The following is a 15,943-nucleotide window of genomic DNA, read 5'->3' as shown; positions in this document are numbered from 1 at the left end:
ACAAGGTAACTGAAACCAGATAATGTAATGATACCCTCGGTATGTTGAATTTGCTCTGTAGGATACGGCACTAGTCTTTACTCCAGCCACCTTCATTTGCTGTTTGTTACTGCTCTAGACAGCCTTCAGTGACTAACTTGAGTATTTAAGAATATCTTATTAGTTAGCCTAGGGAAACTTTTAGGTTGCATTGGGTCATTATCTATTTGCACTGTCAAGCACCATCTGAATAGTTTTGTAGCATTTAGCTGAATCTGAGAAGACAGGAGCTGATTAACAGTAACAACATTTGAAGTGAGTTACCACTGAGCCTGGGTCTGGTAGCTTCTCCTCTTTGAAGGGAGATCTTAGAGTTAAGCTTCAGTGAAAAAACATTCTATTAAATTAACCTCAAAGATGAGGTTGTTATGAAAGAGCATTAGGGCCACTGGCAAACAAAATTTGTGTGAGTCTTTTGTTTGGGGTTTTTGTTGTTGTTGTTTGTTTGTTTTCCAGAATTCTAAGGGGGGAAAAAGCCAGAATTCTCCGTGTCCAATCCAGTTGAAGAAACTGATTTTTTTTTTTTCAGGATTCTGGAAATACAACAACAACAAACAAATAGAAATGATGCCCCCACTTTTTGTCAGCACCCTTAATCCTCTTACGTAGGTGTTGAGTGCACTTCCTGCCGAGAAAGTGAACGGTTATGGAGTTCTGCTTTGCGGATTTTTATAGAAAAATATATAAAAATATTTAATGCATTGTAGTTATGTGTTACAAATTTCAGTTTAGGTTTTTCCGACAAACTCAAAGTCAGCATTTTGTTTATGGTTACCATAGTAACATGGCGAGGTGCGACGGGACTTCACGTCGGACACGTTTATGAAACGAAATAGAGCGATTTTTTAATCAAAGCACAACCTTCTGGCTCTTCTAAAAACAGGTGAATCAAACAGTGAGCTCAGTTGTGCCAAAAATGCCTCTGGTCGTGATGGACTACGTCTGGACCCAGACGGAGACGACGCTTTACATTAATGTGCCTCTAAAAGGAACGAAGGCCGGGAAGATAGACATTGTCTGTACGGACGATTACCTCAAGGTAAAGTTCTGAATAAAGGAGTTTTGTATTTTTACTGTTTGTGTATCAAATACTATATCTATGGGACTTTACCACGAGCCTCGTCTCAGTCAGAGACTAAGCTGGACGGCATAGCATTTTTTTTCTGTGTCACATACAGAGACATATTGAAACAATGTGCCGCAGTTTGATCAAGTTTGTGAGCAGCAGCCAATTGCTGCCGTATATATTTTCGAGCGCTTTTATCAATGCTTTTGTAGCCATCTAGGTGAAAAGGAAAAGAAGGAAAAGAAATATATAAATATAAATTGACATGACCATATTAAGCTGTCTGCATGAGTTTTTCCAAATGCATCATTAAAGCCCCCCTCCCAACCGGATATTTTTCTACCGTCCCCCTCTGTCTGCATAAAAGCAGTGTCAGAACACACTGTACCATACCCTCGAGAAAAAGGCAATTAACAATGGAAGAGAGACAGACCATCATAACACTTAAAATGTAGGTCTTTCCTATAGAGAAATTGCAAGAAAGTCAAAGTGTCACTGAGTACAGTTTCCTTCACCATCAAAAGACATTTAAAAACTGGGGCACACTCTGATAGGAAGAGGTCTGGCAGACCCAAAGCCACAACTGAACCAGAGGACAAGTTTCTGAGAGTTAACAGCTTGCATGATAGGCAGCTCACAGGACAACAGCTTCAAGCACAGCTTAATAGTGGTTGTAGTAAACAAGTCTTAGTTTCAACTGAGAAGAGAAGACTTCAAGCTGCAGGTTTGACGGATGAGTTGCAGCAAGAAAAAGCCATTGCTAAGATGTCATAACGACTATATATATATATATATATATACATGTACGTATAAATTCAAAATTCAATTCAAATTAATCACTAAACAAGAACCAGAAGATGGTCTTACATTTCTCTTAGCAACAATTCTTACAGTATAACATGTATTAATTCACAGGTGCATTTCCCGCCTTATCTGTTTGAAGCCTTCTTGTTTGAACCTGTTGATGATGACAGAATCGCAGTAAGGGTTGCAAATGGATGTGCAGTCATCACTTTGCCAAAAAGGACCAACAAAGTGTGGGAGCATCTGATGATAAGTACGGGTAAGAGCTTCAACGTGTGGTCATTTCAGTAAACAACAAGGCTCTGGTCTTCTGAAATCGTGATAATGTATCATAATACATTTGTACATGTGACAGTTCAAGAAGAGACAGTGTTGGTCATGCAGCAGTCCTGAAATTTTTTGATGTGGTAAGCTGGATGTTTTCCTGTGAACAGTGTCTCTTGAGGGCTTTTATCTGGCAATTACAAGCTTGTAAAATTATGTAAAATTGACTTGAAACACTTCCTGTATAAAGGCTAATTTACATCATGGAGCCCTGGTCTCATAAACTGACAAGGATATAAAACTTACTGTGTAGCTGGATTTAAGACATAAGTGCTGAAAGTTAAAGTTATCAAAACATGTTTAGCGTGACATCATTGGATTCCCAATTATGCCTCGATAAGAAACATAGTTATGTTTGTAGTGTGAGGCACATGTAGTAACCTGATATGTTGTTAACTGTTTGAGTGTTCTTGGGATAGAGAGACTATTTTATTGCATAAAATAGCGCTGATCGCATCAGCTGATTGCGCCTCTCGGTACATCCAGCCACACAAGGAAAAAACAGTTTCTGACTCCAGCTTGTCCATCCAGCGAACCACCTGTCACCTGACTTAAACAGGCTCCCCTCCATAAAATGGTTTATAAAAACAAAAATTATGGCTAACAGGTGCAGCTAGTCTCAGTGCAGCTAGTCCAATGAAGAAACGCTTACTGCTTAAGAGACAGAGTGAAAGTGAACAGTATATTCTTGGTTTCTTAACATAAGCATTGTTGCAGCTAGGGGCAGTACAAAGGTGGCCCCTTAAGGCCCCCTAAGGGGTCACCTTTGTACTGCCTTCCCTTGTCTTCCCTTGAGTTCTGTTAAAATTAGCTAACATAAACCAATGTGAGTGTATTGACTGCAACCAACCAAGAAACACGATGAAGTCACGTTCTGTACTGGCACAAGATGGCAGTAAACATTTTTTAAGAACTTAAACTCTAAGCACGTATTTCTTAAATCTAGCTACACAGACAGTGTTAAATCTATATCAGTTTTTGAGAGTGGGGTGTAAATTAGCCTTTATATATCTGACGTTGCTATCACTTGGTATAGCTACGTCTATCATTACGGCCGTCTTTCTCTGCTTGTCCACCACCACTATGTCTGGTTGGTCAGCCATCACCAGTTTGTGCATCTGTTGTCTCATGAGACAACAAAGATCCGAGTTGTGGCTTTCCTAGCGGCCTCTTCATGGTTCCCATTTACCTGCGGGATTCCCAGAATCCAACTATACTTCTAGCTGTACATCTGTCAGTGAGTTGATGTCTTTTTCACTCCTGGCATACAGCTTGATGCCATCCATGTAGGGGATATGGCTAACGACTGCTCCATTTCGTAGTCCATGATTGACAAAGTGCAAACTGTTAATGTTGAAAACAACATGAAAACAATAGTAGTGTCCATAAAAACAATGACAATAGCTATTATGGGTGGGGAAATGCATTACTGATTTGAGAACTGCACTAAGAGTAGTGAGAATGTTTTTCTGCTGTGAAATCAAGAAAAACTGTGATACCAACTGGTAGGCTTATTTTTTCAAACAGTGCTTGTGCATTTTTGCAGGGTTTTTGTTAGGTAAGCCATGTCATTGTTTATCTCATTTTAAGACATGGTAAGTCCCATTTTCTATTATGTCCTGATATGTAAAACCTTAGAATTGAAAAAGAGTGTAGCATCTTTTTAACATGACACACATAAATATGTGTCCATTTATATTTGCACCAGAAAAAGAGCCACACACACTTCATTGGTTAACCAGCTGGTTGATTGGTTATAAGGTTCTTCTCCTCAGATATTTTATTTGCCAGATACTTTAGCAAATATCTCATCCCCGGGATGATCGTTCTTATAGATTAATAAAAAAAATAAAAATGAGAAATGCTAAAATTAATCACCAAATATACCAGGTGAAGTATAGGTGTGGGAGACCCTGAACTAGTCACTGGAGCTCATATTAAGCTGCTATTTCTTTACCTTTAGACATTAGAGGGAGAGCATTATCCCGAGCTTTGTTTTGCTCTTCAAAATGCTTCAAATCACATCAGGAGTGTTTTAGAAGTTTGTTCCTTGTTCCTCTGCTGATGCTCTGTGCACAGCTTCTATCAAAATTGGGAATCACTGCATACTTTTCTACCCTTTCTGTGCCCTGCCTGTTCAGTATTCATAAGTGTGTTGGGCACATGAAGTTACTTCAGCTTTAGTATTACTTCAGTTCAGTTGTTGATAGATATTCGCCCAGTTGCCCAACCAACCCTAGCAGGCTTTACTTGGGATTTTAATCTTAGTGAAATTACCCGATTAAATTAAGTTCATAATGTTTTTCAGATAATAAAGAAAAAATGGAGATCAGACAGAGGGCCCTGTTAAAATACCACGAAAAGCTTTCTTCAGAGTCTAGAAACAAGGCAGCAAAACAACAAGAAGAGAACAAATATGCTCTGGAGACAGTGATAAAGGTAATTTTCCACTCTGTTTAATCACCAAATTCTCCTGTTTGATCCTGAAAAGAGCCTGTAGTGTTTTGTTATATTTTCCTTGAGTTCAGCTTGAAAAAGAGGAACGAGACAGTATCCAGAAGATAAAGGACGCAGAACAAGAGAAAACCACACAAGAGTTGGCTGCATGGCATTTCAGACAACAACAAAAAGCAGAGCAGGATGTTCAGCTAAAATTGCAAAATCAAAAAGCCAAAGCACGCCAACTAAGAACAGAGACAGAGAGGCAAAAATGTGGACCTCCCAACCAAGAAAAAATGAAATTGGGTGAGTAAAAAAAAAACACAAATAAACAAAAAAGCAGGAAATGCAACTCTTGAGGTGACATAGGCAGCATTCACCTAGGATGTTTTGCAAGGACAGGAAAAACTATGCAAGCACATGGCGAGCCTGCAGTCCACGGAAAGGGTCTCCAACTGGGTTTGAACCCAGGACCCTCTTGCTCTGAATTAACATTGTTAACCTCAAGCCATCATTACACTTCATGTCATGGTTAGAGCTGTTGCTTCATAGCAAGGAGGTTCCTGGTTTGAGTCCCAGCTCCACACAGAAAGACTCCCAGAGTTTTTCTGTGTGGAGTTTGCATCTTATCCTGTGCCTGCCTTCCTCTGAGTACTTCAGCTTTACCACATAGTCCAAAAACATGTATATTAGGTTAATTGGTAATTATAAATTGGCCATGGATGTGAGGTACGCAAAGTGCCTAAAGTGAAGCTTCATAGAATGACAAATGATTCAATTTTGTCTTGCAGTCTACATTGTTTTTTCCTGGTGCTTAGATTTGGCGTTATACAGGCTGATATTAATGAACATATTCCTGCTTGCAGATCAAAGAAGCAACAGTAATGCAAAGAGCAAGAAAGCCCAACATGAACTCCCTCCTCCAAGACTCAGTGGAAACATTCAAGTTACATTCACCCCAAGAATCTTTCCAACAGCTCTCAGAGAGTCCAGACTTCCAGAGGAGGAGGAGGTGAGTTCCTGAATGCTGTGAAAACCAATACCACCACCAAAAAGAATTATGGCGTATGGAGTTTCAATAACCATTTTAAGAGAGTATTTGAACAACAATAACAATACAATGGACTTAGCTGTACTGACTGTATAAAAGATGGATGCCATGGCTTCACTACTTCCCACTGTGCACTTGTGAGGGCTACCATGTGGAATTTTTTTAAGCCAGAATCCGCCCAGTAGGACTGAGATGCTGCGTCACACTCCCATCCACTCACACGCTGGTGACTGCAAAAGTGCCCCCATGCACTTCACACATGGGGTCTTTTAATGCACTGCATTAAAGGTTTGTTGTTGGCTAGTTAGCCATGCTACACACCTTTGTTGCTGTCATTATGTTTGAATAATTCATCACTCCTTAGTTTTCTTTATCCTCGTTTTATAACTGGAGACGACATCAACTGCACACTCCACAGAGGCCCAGAGTTACTGTAAATATCTGAATAATCGGGAAATTAGATGTTGTCTTTTGCGATTTGAACATAAGACTGGGGATGACATAAACAAAGAGAGTCCACAAAATTATCAGCGGCTAAATTCACCCTGGCGAAAAACAAGCTGCAGAAACCATTAGGACCAAGCTGGTCTGGATTTCCTGGGTTAAGGCCAGCTTGGTCCTAGTAGTATGAAGCTTGCTAAACAACAAAACAAACACTCCGGTTTACAATTCTTACTTTTACTGACAGTACATCATTTGGTACCTTTAGCTTTTTTTGATCAGTTAATTTATGAGTTATGACAAATTTACTCCAAGATTAAATGAGCATATATAGTGTGATTTATCTGTTATCACTGGATGGTTCTGAGGTCTGAATCTGAGGGCAGATCATATTACCACAAAGAAAAAAGAATCATCACCAAATGTCAAATGTGAAGTTCAGTTTATCTCTCAAACCTGAAATAAAGTGGATCTTCACTCTACCGACAGGTAATGTTTTCTTCACATTTCGTGAGTCTACAGTTCTGCTGACAGCTGACATGTAAAAAAATATATAAATAAATATAAACAGCTGGTGCTGAAAAATTAATTAGTGGAAAAATTAAACATACAATTTGTTTTAACACACCAAATGTTTATATTTGGTTTCAGCACAGCATACTAGACTCACATTTTTTTCCCAATTAATCTTGTGTCTTTTATTTAGTTAAAATCAGTTGTGTTATCAACAAACAGAAGTTACAAACTGGAAGTGATATTACAGCCAGAATACAGTGACAACATTTTCAGTCCTCTCAGTACTGCTATTTATGAGGGATTGAAGTATACAATATTTTGAAACATTCAAACATACAGTAGTTTTTTTTTCAGGTTAATTTGATTGATAAGGATAAGGATAAGCTTTATTTGATATGCATGGATTAGTAAACAAACACCAGCTTTCCCCAACAGCTGACTGTTCATTTTGATTGATATGTTTATTGATTAGCATTCAAATATCTCAGTGAAGACAGAACAAAGATTTACCACAAAGCAAGAAAGCATGAGACAAGGCTAATCAAAAGGTATTGGCTGAAGCATTTGCTTATTACGCCAACCCTTTTAACAAAAGATCTTTTAGCATGCAGCTCCTGTACACAGGGCTCGAAGCAAATAATAAAATTCAATTCAATTCAATTTCATTTATATAGCGCCAAATCACAACAAATGTCGCCTCAAGGCGCTTCATAGATACAGAGAGAAAAGCCCAACAATCATATGACCCCCTATGAGCAAGCACTTTGGCGACAGTGGGAAGGAAAAACTCCCTTTTAACAGGAAGAAACCTCCGGCAGAACCCGGCTCAGGGAGGGGCGGCCATCTGCTGCGACCGGTTGGGGTGAGAGAAGGCAAACAAAGCAAAAACAAAACAAACAAACAAACAAACAAGAAAAAACACCACCACCTTAGTAAGTAACTACATCAAAGCAAAAGAATCAAGAGGTTTTCTGTTTTTTGTTTTTGTTGGGTTTTTTTTGCTCTTTTCATTCTTGATATATATATTTGTCTAATACTCTATTTTTAAACATATTTTTAAACAAGGAAAATGAACTACACCTTTTTAAATCACTGTCATAACTATTCCACAGGTTAACTCCTCTAACAGAAACACATCTCTGCTTTATATTTGTCCTTATCTTGTTTTTTTTAAAGAAATCTGTTCCCCTTAAGTCATATTGACTCTCTCTGACTTTGAACAGCTTCTGAGTACTGGGGCAAAGCAAGTTATTTTGTGCTTTATACATTATCTGTGCCATTTTATATTCAACTAAATCATAAAATTTCAGGGTATTCAGATTAATAAACAAAATGTTAGTTGGTTCTATATAGTTTGATTGGTTTATAATTCTTATAGCTCTTTTTTGCAACTTGAAAATAGGAAGAGTGTTCGTTTTATATGCATTACCCCATATCTCCAGACAGTAAGTCATATATGGAAGCAACAGAGTACAATAGAGTGTGTATAATGATTTTTTGTTCAGGACATGCTTTGTTTTATAGAGAATAGCAATGGTTTTTGACATTTTTGTTTTCACATGGTTTATATGAGACTTCCAACTCAGCTTATCATCAATTATCACTCCAAGAAATTTATTTTCGTACACTCTTTCAATTTCAATTCCATTAACCCTGATTTTAGATACATTTTTCATTTGTCTAGTGCCAAAAATAATCAATTTTGTTTTCTTTATATTTAATGATAACTTATTTACATCAAACCAGTTTTTTAATATATTTAACTCCTTTTCCGCTGTAGTCAGAAGCTGTTCTAGGTTTTTACCTGAGCAATACAGAGTGGTATCATCAGCAAACAATACACATTTTAACAGTTTGGAAATGCTACATATGTCATTTATGTATAATATAAATAATTTAGGGCCCAGCACAGAGCCCTGAGGAACACCACAAGTTACCTTCAACTGCTTAGATTTTACATTATTGAATTCGACATATTGATATCTGTCATCCAGGTAACTTTTCATCCACTTGTATGCTAACCCTCTTATGCCATATCTCTCTAGTTTATTCATTAATATAGAATGATCAATCGTATCAAACGCCTTTTTTAAGTCTATAAAAACACCAACAGTATATTCCTTATTATCTATAGCATTAGATATCCCTTCTACAAGTTCCATCACTGCCATCGAAGTGGACCTTTTCACTCTAAAGCCATATTGGTTATCACTTAGGAGATTATGCTTCTCAATATATTTATCAAGTCTATTAACAAATAACTTTTCTAAAATTTTTGAGAACTGTGGGAGCAGTGATATTGGCCTATAATTGGTAAACTGACTTCTCTCTCCGTTTTTATGGATTGGAATAACTTTTGCTATTTTCATTTGTGAGGGAAATACACCAGTTTGAAAGGACAGATTACAAATGTATGCGAAAGGTTGCACTATATATTCTATAATACTTTTAACTAATATCATGTCAATACCAAAACAGTCAGTGGACTTTTTATTTTTAAATGTCTTCACAATGTTAATTATTTCTCTATGAGTTACAGCACCAATAAACATGGAGGACACATTCTGAGTAATATGTTTATTTAGGTCGTTATTATTTCTTGACTCTGGAATTTCTTTTGCTAAATTAAAGCCAACATTTACAAAGAAATCATTAAATTCATTTGCAATGTCTTTAGTTTTATCAAGCACAATATCTTTATCTTTTTTTAAATAATCTGGATAATTCTTATTTTTTGAGCCCTTTTTGATTATACTATTTAATATCCTCCATGTTTCTTGTGTGTTACTTCTACTTTGCTCCAATAATTTGTGGTAATATTCTTTCTTACTTGTTCTTATAATATTTACTAATCTATTTTTATATAACTTGTACTTTATTTCAGCATCTTTTGTCCTCTGTTTTATGAATCTCTTATATAGATTATTTTTCTTTTTACATGCATCTTCTATCCCCTTTGTGATCCATGGCTTATTTGATCTGTGATGCTTTCTAGTGATTTTCATTAAAGGACAATGTTTTTCATATAGTGAAATTACAGTTGATAAGAATGCATCATATGCACTATTTGAATCTTCATTTGCAAAAACCTCATTCCAATTGTGTTCCTTTAAGTCCACCTAGAGGGCAGCAATGGCTCTTGTTGTTCTAAGTCGTATCATATCAAATATTTGATTCTTTTGTTTAGTTTTAATCCCAAAATAATTTTGAAAAATTACAAAAACAGGAAGATGATCGCTTATATCAGTTATAAGAAGTCCACCTACTATTTCATGGTCAATTTTATTTGTGAATATATTATCTATCAATGTAGCTGTATCAATTGTTATTCTACTTGGTTTTATAATTACAGGGAAAAGGGAGTTACTATACATTGTATTTATGAAATCTGTTGTTTTCTGATGTCCATTTGGGTTTAGCAAATCTATATTAAAATCACCACAAATTATTTGCACTTTTTTATCATTTAGGTTGCTAAACATAGCAGCAAGTTTTTCATTGAATGTCTCAAGGCATGAACCTGGTGTCCTATAGATGCAACTTATAATTATATTGTTAGCTTTTTCAACATGGATTTCAATAGTGACACATTCCAATACGTTATCTATGGTGCTTGACATACATTCAATCAGACTACATTTCAAAACTTTATCTACATATAAGGCAACACCGCCTCCTTTTTTATTCACCCTGTTCATTGTAAATAATTCGTATCCTTCCAGTCCCATTTCACTAATTTTCTCATTATCGAGCCATGTTTCTGATATTGCAATTATATTAAACTTTTTTAACTTACTTAAACATTCTGTAATTTTAGAAAAAATTTTATACAGGCTTCTACTATTGAAATGTATGACCGACAATGCATTTGCCATTTTAATATAATATATTTTAGCACGATAGCTAAGGACTAATTACTGATTAGCTTACAAACACCTTTAGCTTAACAAAAAAGGGTGATGATGCCACACGTCTTTCTGATGGTTAGTGCAGTTTACTGCAGAACACCTCAGGCTGTCAGTGTAGAGCAGACAGTCGCCGTCAAAGATGCAGGACTTACAGGCAAACTAAACAGGAAGTACGAGAAACACGCACACTGAGACGCATAACAGAGCGAGGGGCAAGAGACAGAGGGCGAGAGACAGAGGGGGAGAGACAGAGGGCTAGGGACAGAGGGGGAGAGACAGAGGGCGAGAGACAGAGGGTGAGAGACAGAGTGTGAGAGACGCACACAGAGTCACAACTGGTAAAACAGACAACTGGGCAAACAAACATGAAGACAAGACTGACTAAACTGGGAAACAGTTTATACATACGTCTCATCCTTTGTATTTCCATACATTTCTTTTTCTATGTATGGAAATACAAAGGATGAAACTAAAAAGCACAAGAAAACAAAACAATACCAAATAAAGACTAAGAAACGTGGAACATTATGACGATAAACAAGGTCCAAAAAGTCCAATAACCAAAACACTGGGTGGTACCCTAACATTTGACTCTGTTGGAAAGTAAATACTGGTCGGGCTTTATCTGCAGTTTCCAAGCAGAGATGTGCAGGTTTCTTTGTGATTGCAAAGCAACTTGGTGAAGCAACTTTTGATTTAGTTTGACAGTGTGACCCCAGTGTTATCTGCTAACATGGAAGACATGGGGTTTATGATTAATACTGCAATCAGACACCAGGGGGCAATAGAGATGTTTTGGATTCATTTTGGGGGAGCTGTCAGGTTGTACATGTTTTCTACAGTCACTGCTATTTGATCATTTATGTAGATCTGGCTTTTGTTTGTAAAACAGATAACATTACTGCTGGCCCTGCTATTGAGAATAATTTCAAATACTGAAAATCACCCAGTAGGATGGAAGATACACCTTTGTCACTTTTTTATATGCTTTTTTTGTTTGTTTGTTTGTTTTTGTTTTTAACCAACTAGTGGCTGAGAAAACAAGCTGAAACCTGGCGAAAAGTGAATGTGGATGTTGGTGAGCTAAAAAATCTGAAGGAAGAGGAGAGGAACCCTTACTGGTTAAAGGACAAAGGAGAGTGAGTGAAGTGTGTCAGCAAACAGAGTTTGCTGACACACTTAAATTATTATTTTTGTTTATAATCTTTAGTAACTTTCAAGATTTTCTTTCCAATTTCAGTTCAGTTTAGTTTAGTTTCCAGGGTGGATGTCCTTTTTTAGTCTGGTTATTATTATTATTATTATTATTATTATTATATAGTTTAGTGTTAGTTTGGGTTTTTTGCTTTTGTTTTTATTGATTGAAATATTTTCTAGGGGCAGAGTTTAACAAGCTCCAAAACATTTTAACAGTTTGACTGTTAACTAACTGTTTTTCATAAACCTGTACTTTCAAAGTGTCTCTAAGGAGGTTTACTTTTTGTTATTTTTCTAAGTACAAAATATTGTTGTTTTTTGGGGTAACTGAAATGTTTTGTTTTTTCATGCTTAATTTCACTGTTTAATTAATTGTATTTTCCTTGTTATCAGCTCTGTTTAACAGAACTTTATTTTTTAGCAAATGTTTTGCCACTGGGGACTTCCTGGGAGCAGTGAATGCCTATAGCTTGGCTATCAGGGTTATGGGGAAGATCCCTGCTTTGCATTCGAACAGGGCCGCATGCCATCTGAAGTTAAGAAATTTTCACAAGGCCATTGAAGACTCCTCTCAGGTATTTTTTCTTTTATAGCTTTTTTAATTTTTACTTCTACCATTTTTAGTCTTTTTTGTGATAGACAGGCAGAAAGCTGGGAGTTGCATTAAATGGCCTCATAGCAGATTTGAACTAGTATCTCTGCATTATATCCTGTATTGCGAACAGTATTCGCTCATCAACCAATGTATATGAACTTACGTTTTAACATCCCAGTCTTAATCCATAGGGTTTGATATGATGATAAGGTCCCTTTGCTGATATAACAGCTTTAACTCTTCTGGGAAGGCTTTCCACAATGTTTAGGAGTGTGTTTATAGAAATTTTTGACCATTATTTCAAAAGTGCATTTATGAGTTCAGACATTAATTGGGAGTCAGCACAAGGATAAGTAGACCTGGGAAGAATTAGTCTCTGCACTAATTAATTACAAGGGTGTTCTGTACGTTGAGATCTGGACTCTCTGCAGGCCTATAAAGTTCTTCCACACCAAACACCTTCATCCATGTCTTTAAGGACCTTGGTTTGTGTGCTGGTGTGCAGTCATGTTGGAGCACATGGGGACCATCCCCAAACTGTTCTCATGAAGTTGGGAGCATGAAATTGCCCAAAATGTCTTAGTATGCTGAAGCATTAAGAGTTTCAACACCTGAAAAATAACCCCACACCACTCCCGCCTTCACCAAACTTTACACTTGCAGTCAGACAAGTACTGTTCTGCTGACACAAACCAAGACTCATCCATCGGATTGCCAGATGGAGAAGAGTGTCTGTGGTTTAGGGGGTAAAGCAGGCCATCTACTATTCAGAAGGACCTTAGCTGCCTCAGTCTACATAACAATTATCCTTGGACAAGATACTAACTGCAAGGTATTCTCTGAAGCATCCAATGGGGTCAGGGTGTAGGTAGGATCTGGACCCAAACATGGGACTCTTCCGAGAGAAAATAGTGAATTTATTTACAGTGAAAAACAACAGGTAAAATATATACAAGTCCCGGCAAGGTGATCTTCTTCAAAATCCCCACACAGTGCTTGTGTCCGTGAACAGTGAAATGGCAAACTCCAATGCAATCCGTGACTCTGCTCCCGTGAAAACACACTCTGCTCCCGATTCCTAGTGAAGATAAACACAGTGAGTTAGCTAGGCAATCCAACTCCAGAGCGAGGTTTTTCAAAAGCAAGTCCACGGCTGTATTGATGAGGTAAACTCAACGATCCAGCCACACTGTTAAATAGGACGCTCCCAATCAGCTGCAGCTGGCGGCAGCTGATGAGCGACAGGTGTGGCTGCCTCCACAGCAGGAACACTTTTGGATCGAATGATCATTGGGGATCCTAAACTTCCGGGAGCACGAACATCAACATAAACACGCATAACGGGGAAACGGGGAAAAGGAGGGAGAACAAAAAACACCACAAACATGGACACAACGGGCAGGTCTGCCGGTGAGAACTGCCAGACCATGACAATTGGAGTATGAGTGTGAATGTGTGAATCTTAGATACAAAGCACTCAAGTAAAAAAAATTGCTTTTATGAATGGGTGAAAGAGGCATGTTGTGTAAAGCACTTTGAGTGCTCCAGTGGAACATATAAAAGACCAATCCACTGCTCTAATGGTAAATAAACGGACTCTGCAGAACTTCTGTGTATCGGCTGACCCTGCTCGGTTGATTTACGTGATCTGCCACATTGTGGCTGAAGTTGCTGTTGTTCCCAGTGGCTTCCACTTTGTTATAAAACCACTAACATTGACTTAAGCAGCGAGAAAATTTCACAACTGGATTTGTTGCACAGGTGGACTGACATATGCTCTGGATGGTCCAACTCTCACAATGAATGGTCAAGATTTATTTACTTTCCAGAGGAATAGCATACAGTAAACATCTGCCCACATTTTTACCGCAGGCACTTGATCTGCTGACTCCACCAGTCCCTGCCAATGCAGCTGCCAGAGTTCGAGCTTTTGTCCGTCGAGGATCTGCCTTCTGCGAGCTGCAGGCCTATCCAGAAGGTTTGTTGCTTTAAAATGTCAATAAGTTGATGTGTTGCACTCAGTGATTTGTTTCGGACTTTACTTAGAACTTGTTAGCCATGATTCAAGGCTTGAGTTGTAACTTGCATGTCAGTAACTTTGTCCTACCTAAGGGCAAGGCTAAGGTCAAATATGTGGAGCGTGTTTTTTTACAGTGACTCAAAAGGTGTCCAGGTCTCAGCTGATCTACCTACAATTTAATTTCAGGGCTCCAAGACTTCCTTGCTGCTCTGAAGATTGACCCTAATAATGAAGCGCTGTTGGTGGATACACAGAGAATCAGAGACATCATTCAAGGATCTGCTGTCAATCCTCCCAGTGAGACAGAGTGACACACAGGGCATGTGCTTTGTACGTTATGTTCATGAAATGTTTTACAGAGGACTGGTTTCAGGTTCTTTATAAAATATTAAAAATTCTTGTATTTTATTTACAAAGGTCATACATTTTTATCCATCCTTAGCTTTCAAATGTATTCCGTACATCCTTTGTAAACAACATCCTTTGAAAAATACAGACTTTTGAATTGTATCATAGGTAAAGCCAGGCTACTTTTCTAGTGTCTCATTAAGTAATACCATTCTTAGTTTTAAATGATTTTCATGATCAGTTAATTGTATATTATATAAAATGTTGGGGAAAAAAGAAATCCATGTTGATGTCATATTGTGTCCAGTAAAGTCCAGCATATTCAGTTCACAAAAATATTTTTTTTTTATTTTGTATTTCCAATTCATGGTCACAGTGTCGCTGGAACTATTACAGTCATAGGGTGAGAGGCAGGTTACACCTTGGAGAGGTTGTTAGCTTGTTACAGGGTCTGAGTCACACATTACAAACAAACAGCCAGTTTAAAATCACCAGTTAAAAGGGAAAAGTTAAACGTGAGCTTTTTAAAGGAATAGGTAAACTAAGGAATAGAGCAAGAGATAAATAATAATTAATAATTAAAGTGATGTATAAACACACAGTAAGTGGAAAAGGTGACTGAAGAAGAAACAGTCACTGCATCATGCACCAGCCAAGAGATATCTCTCCAGCGTGTCCAGGGTCTGCCCTGGAGGCTCCTTCTGGTGGGACATCCTCAGAACATCTCATGCAGGAGGTACCCAGGAGGAATCCTTGTCAGTGTCACTTCTACTGGCTCATTTCGATGTGAAAGAATAGTGGTTCTACTCTGAGCCCCTCCAAAATGGCCAAGCTCCTCACCCTATCTCTAAGGGAGAGGCCAGCCTACCCTTCGAGAAAGCTCATTTCCACAAATTGTACAGTCCCGATCAAAAGTTTAAGAATACTGGAAAAATGGCAAAAAAAAAATTCATATTTTGCATAGTTGGATCTTAACAAGGTTCCAAGGAGAGCTTCAACATGCAACAAGAAGAAATCGAAGTGAGAGAAAACATTTTTTTGAGCATACAATTTATTGAAAACAGCAAGGCCATGTCCACACTAATATGTTTACATTTGAAAACACATCTTGTTCTCTCCGTTTTGTCCTTCCGTCCACACTGAGACGGCTCCAAAGCTCTCCAAAGCGGATACATTTGAAAATGCCGTTTTCACA

General features: G+C 37.7%; 1 protein-coding gene across 1 annotated transcript; it reads left to right on the top strand.

Moving 5' to 3' along the window:
• The first annotated feature begins 751 nt into the window (after nt 1–751).
• Nucleotides 752–15,028, top strand: dnaaf4 (dynein axonemal assembly factor 4). Its single transcript, XM_006782234.2, has 9 exons — nt 752–1,078; nt 2,021–2,168; nt 4,542–4,672; nt 4,762–4,978; nt 5,539–5,684; nt 11,618–11,727; nt 12,207–12,360; nt 14,253–14,358; nt 14,587–15,028. The coding sequence occupies exons 1-9, from the start codon at nt 956–958 to the stop codon at nt 14,709–14,711; spliced, it is 1,260 nt and encodes a 419-aa protein (XP_006782297.2). The 5' UTR covers nt 752–955; the 3' UTR covers nt 14,712–15,028.
• The last annotated feature ends 915 nt before the right edge of the window (nt 15,029–15,943 follow it).

Source organism: Neolamprologus brichardi, chromosome 7 (genome assembly GCF_056152115.1).
Source record: "Neolamprologus brichardi isolate AB-2024 chromosome 7, ASM5615211v1, whole genome shotgun sequence".
In the NCBI taxonomy this organism is placed as follows: Eukaryota; Metazoa; Chordata; class Actinopteri; order Cichliformes; family Cichlidae; genus Neolamprologus; species Neolamprologus brichardi.
This window is presented reverse-complemented; position numbering and strand designations above follow the sequence as displayed.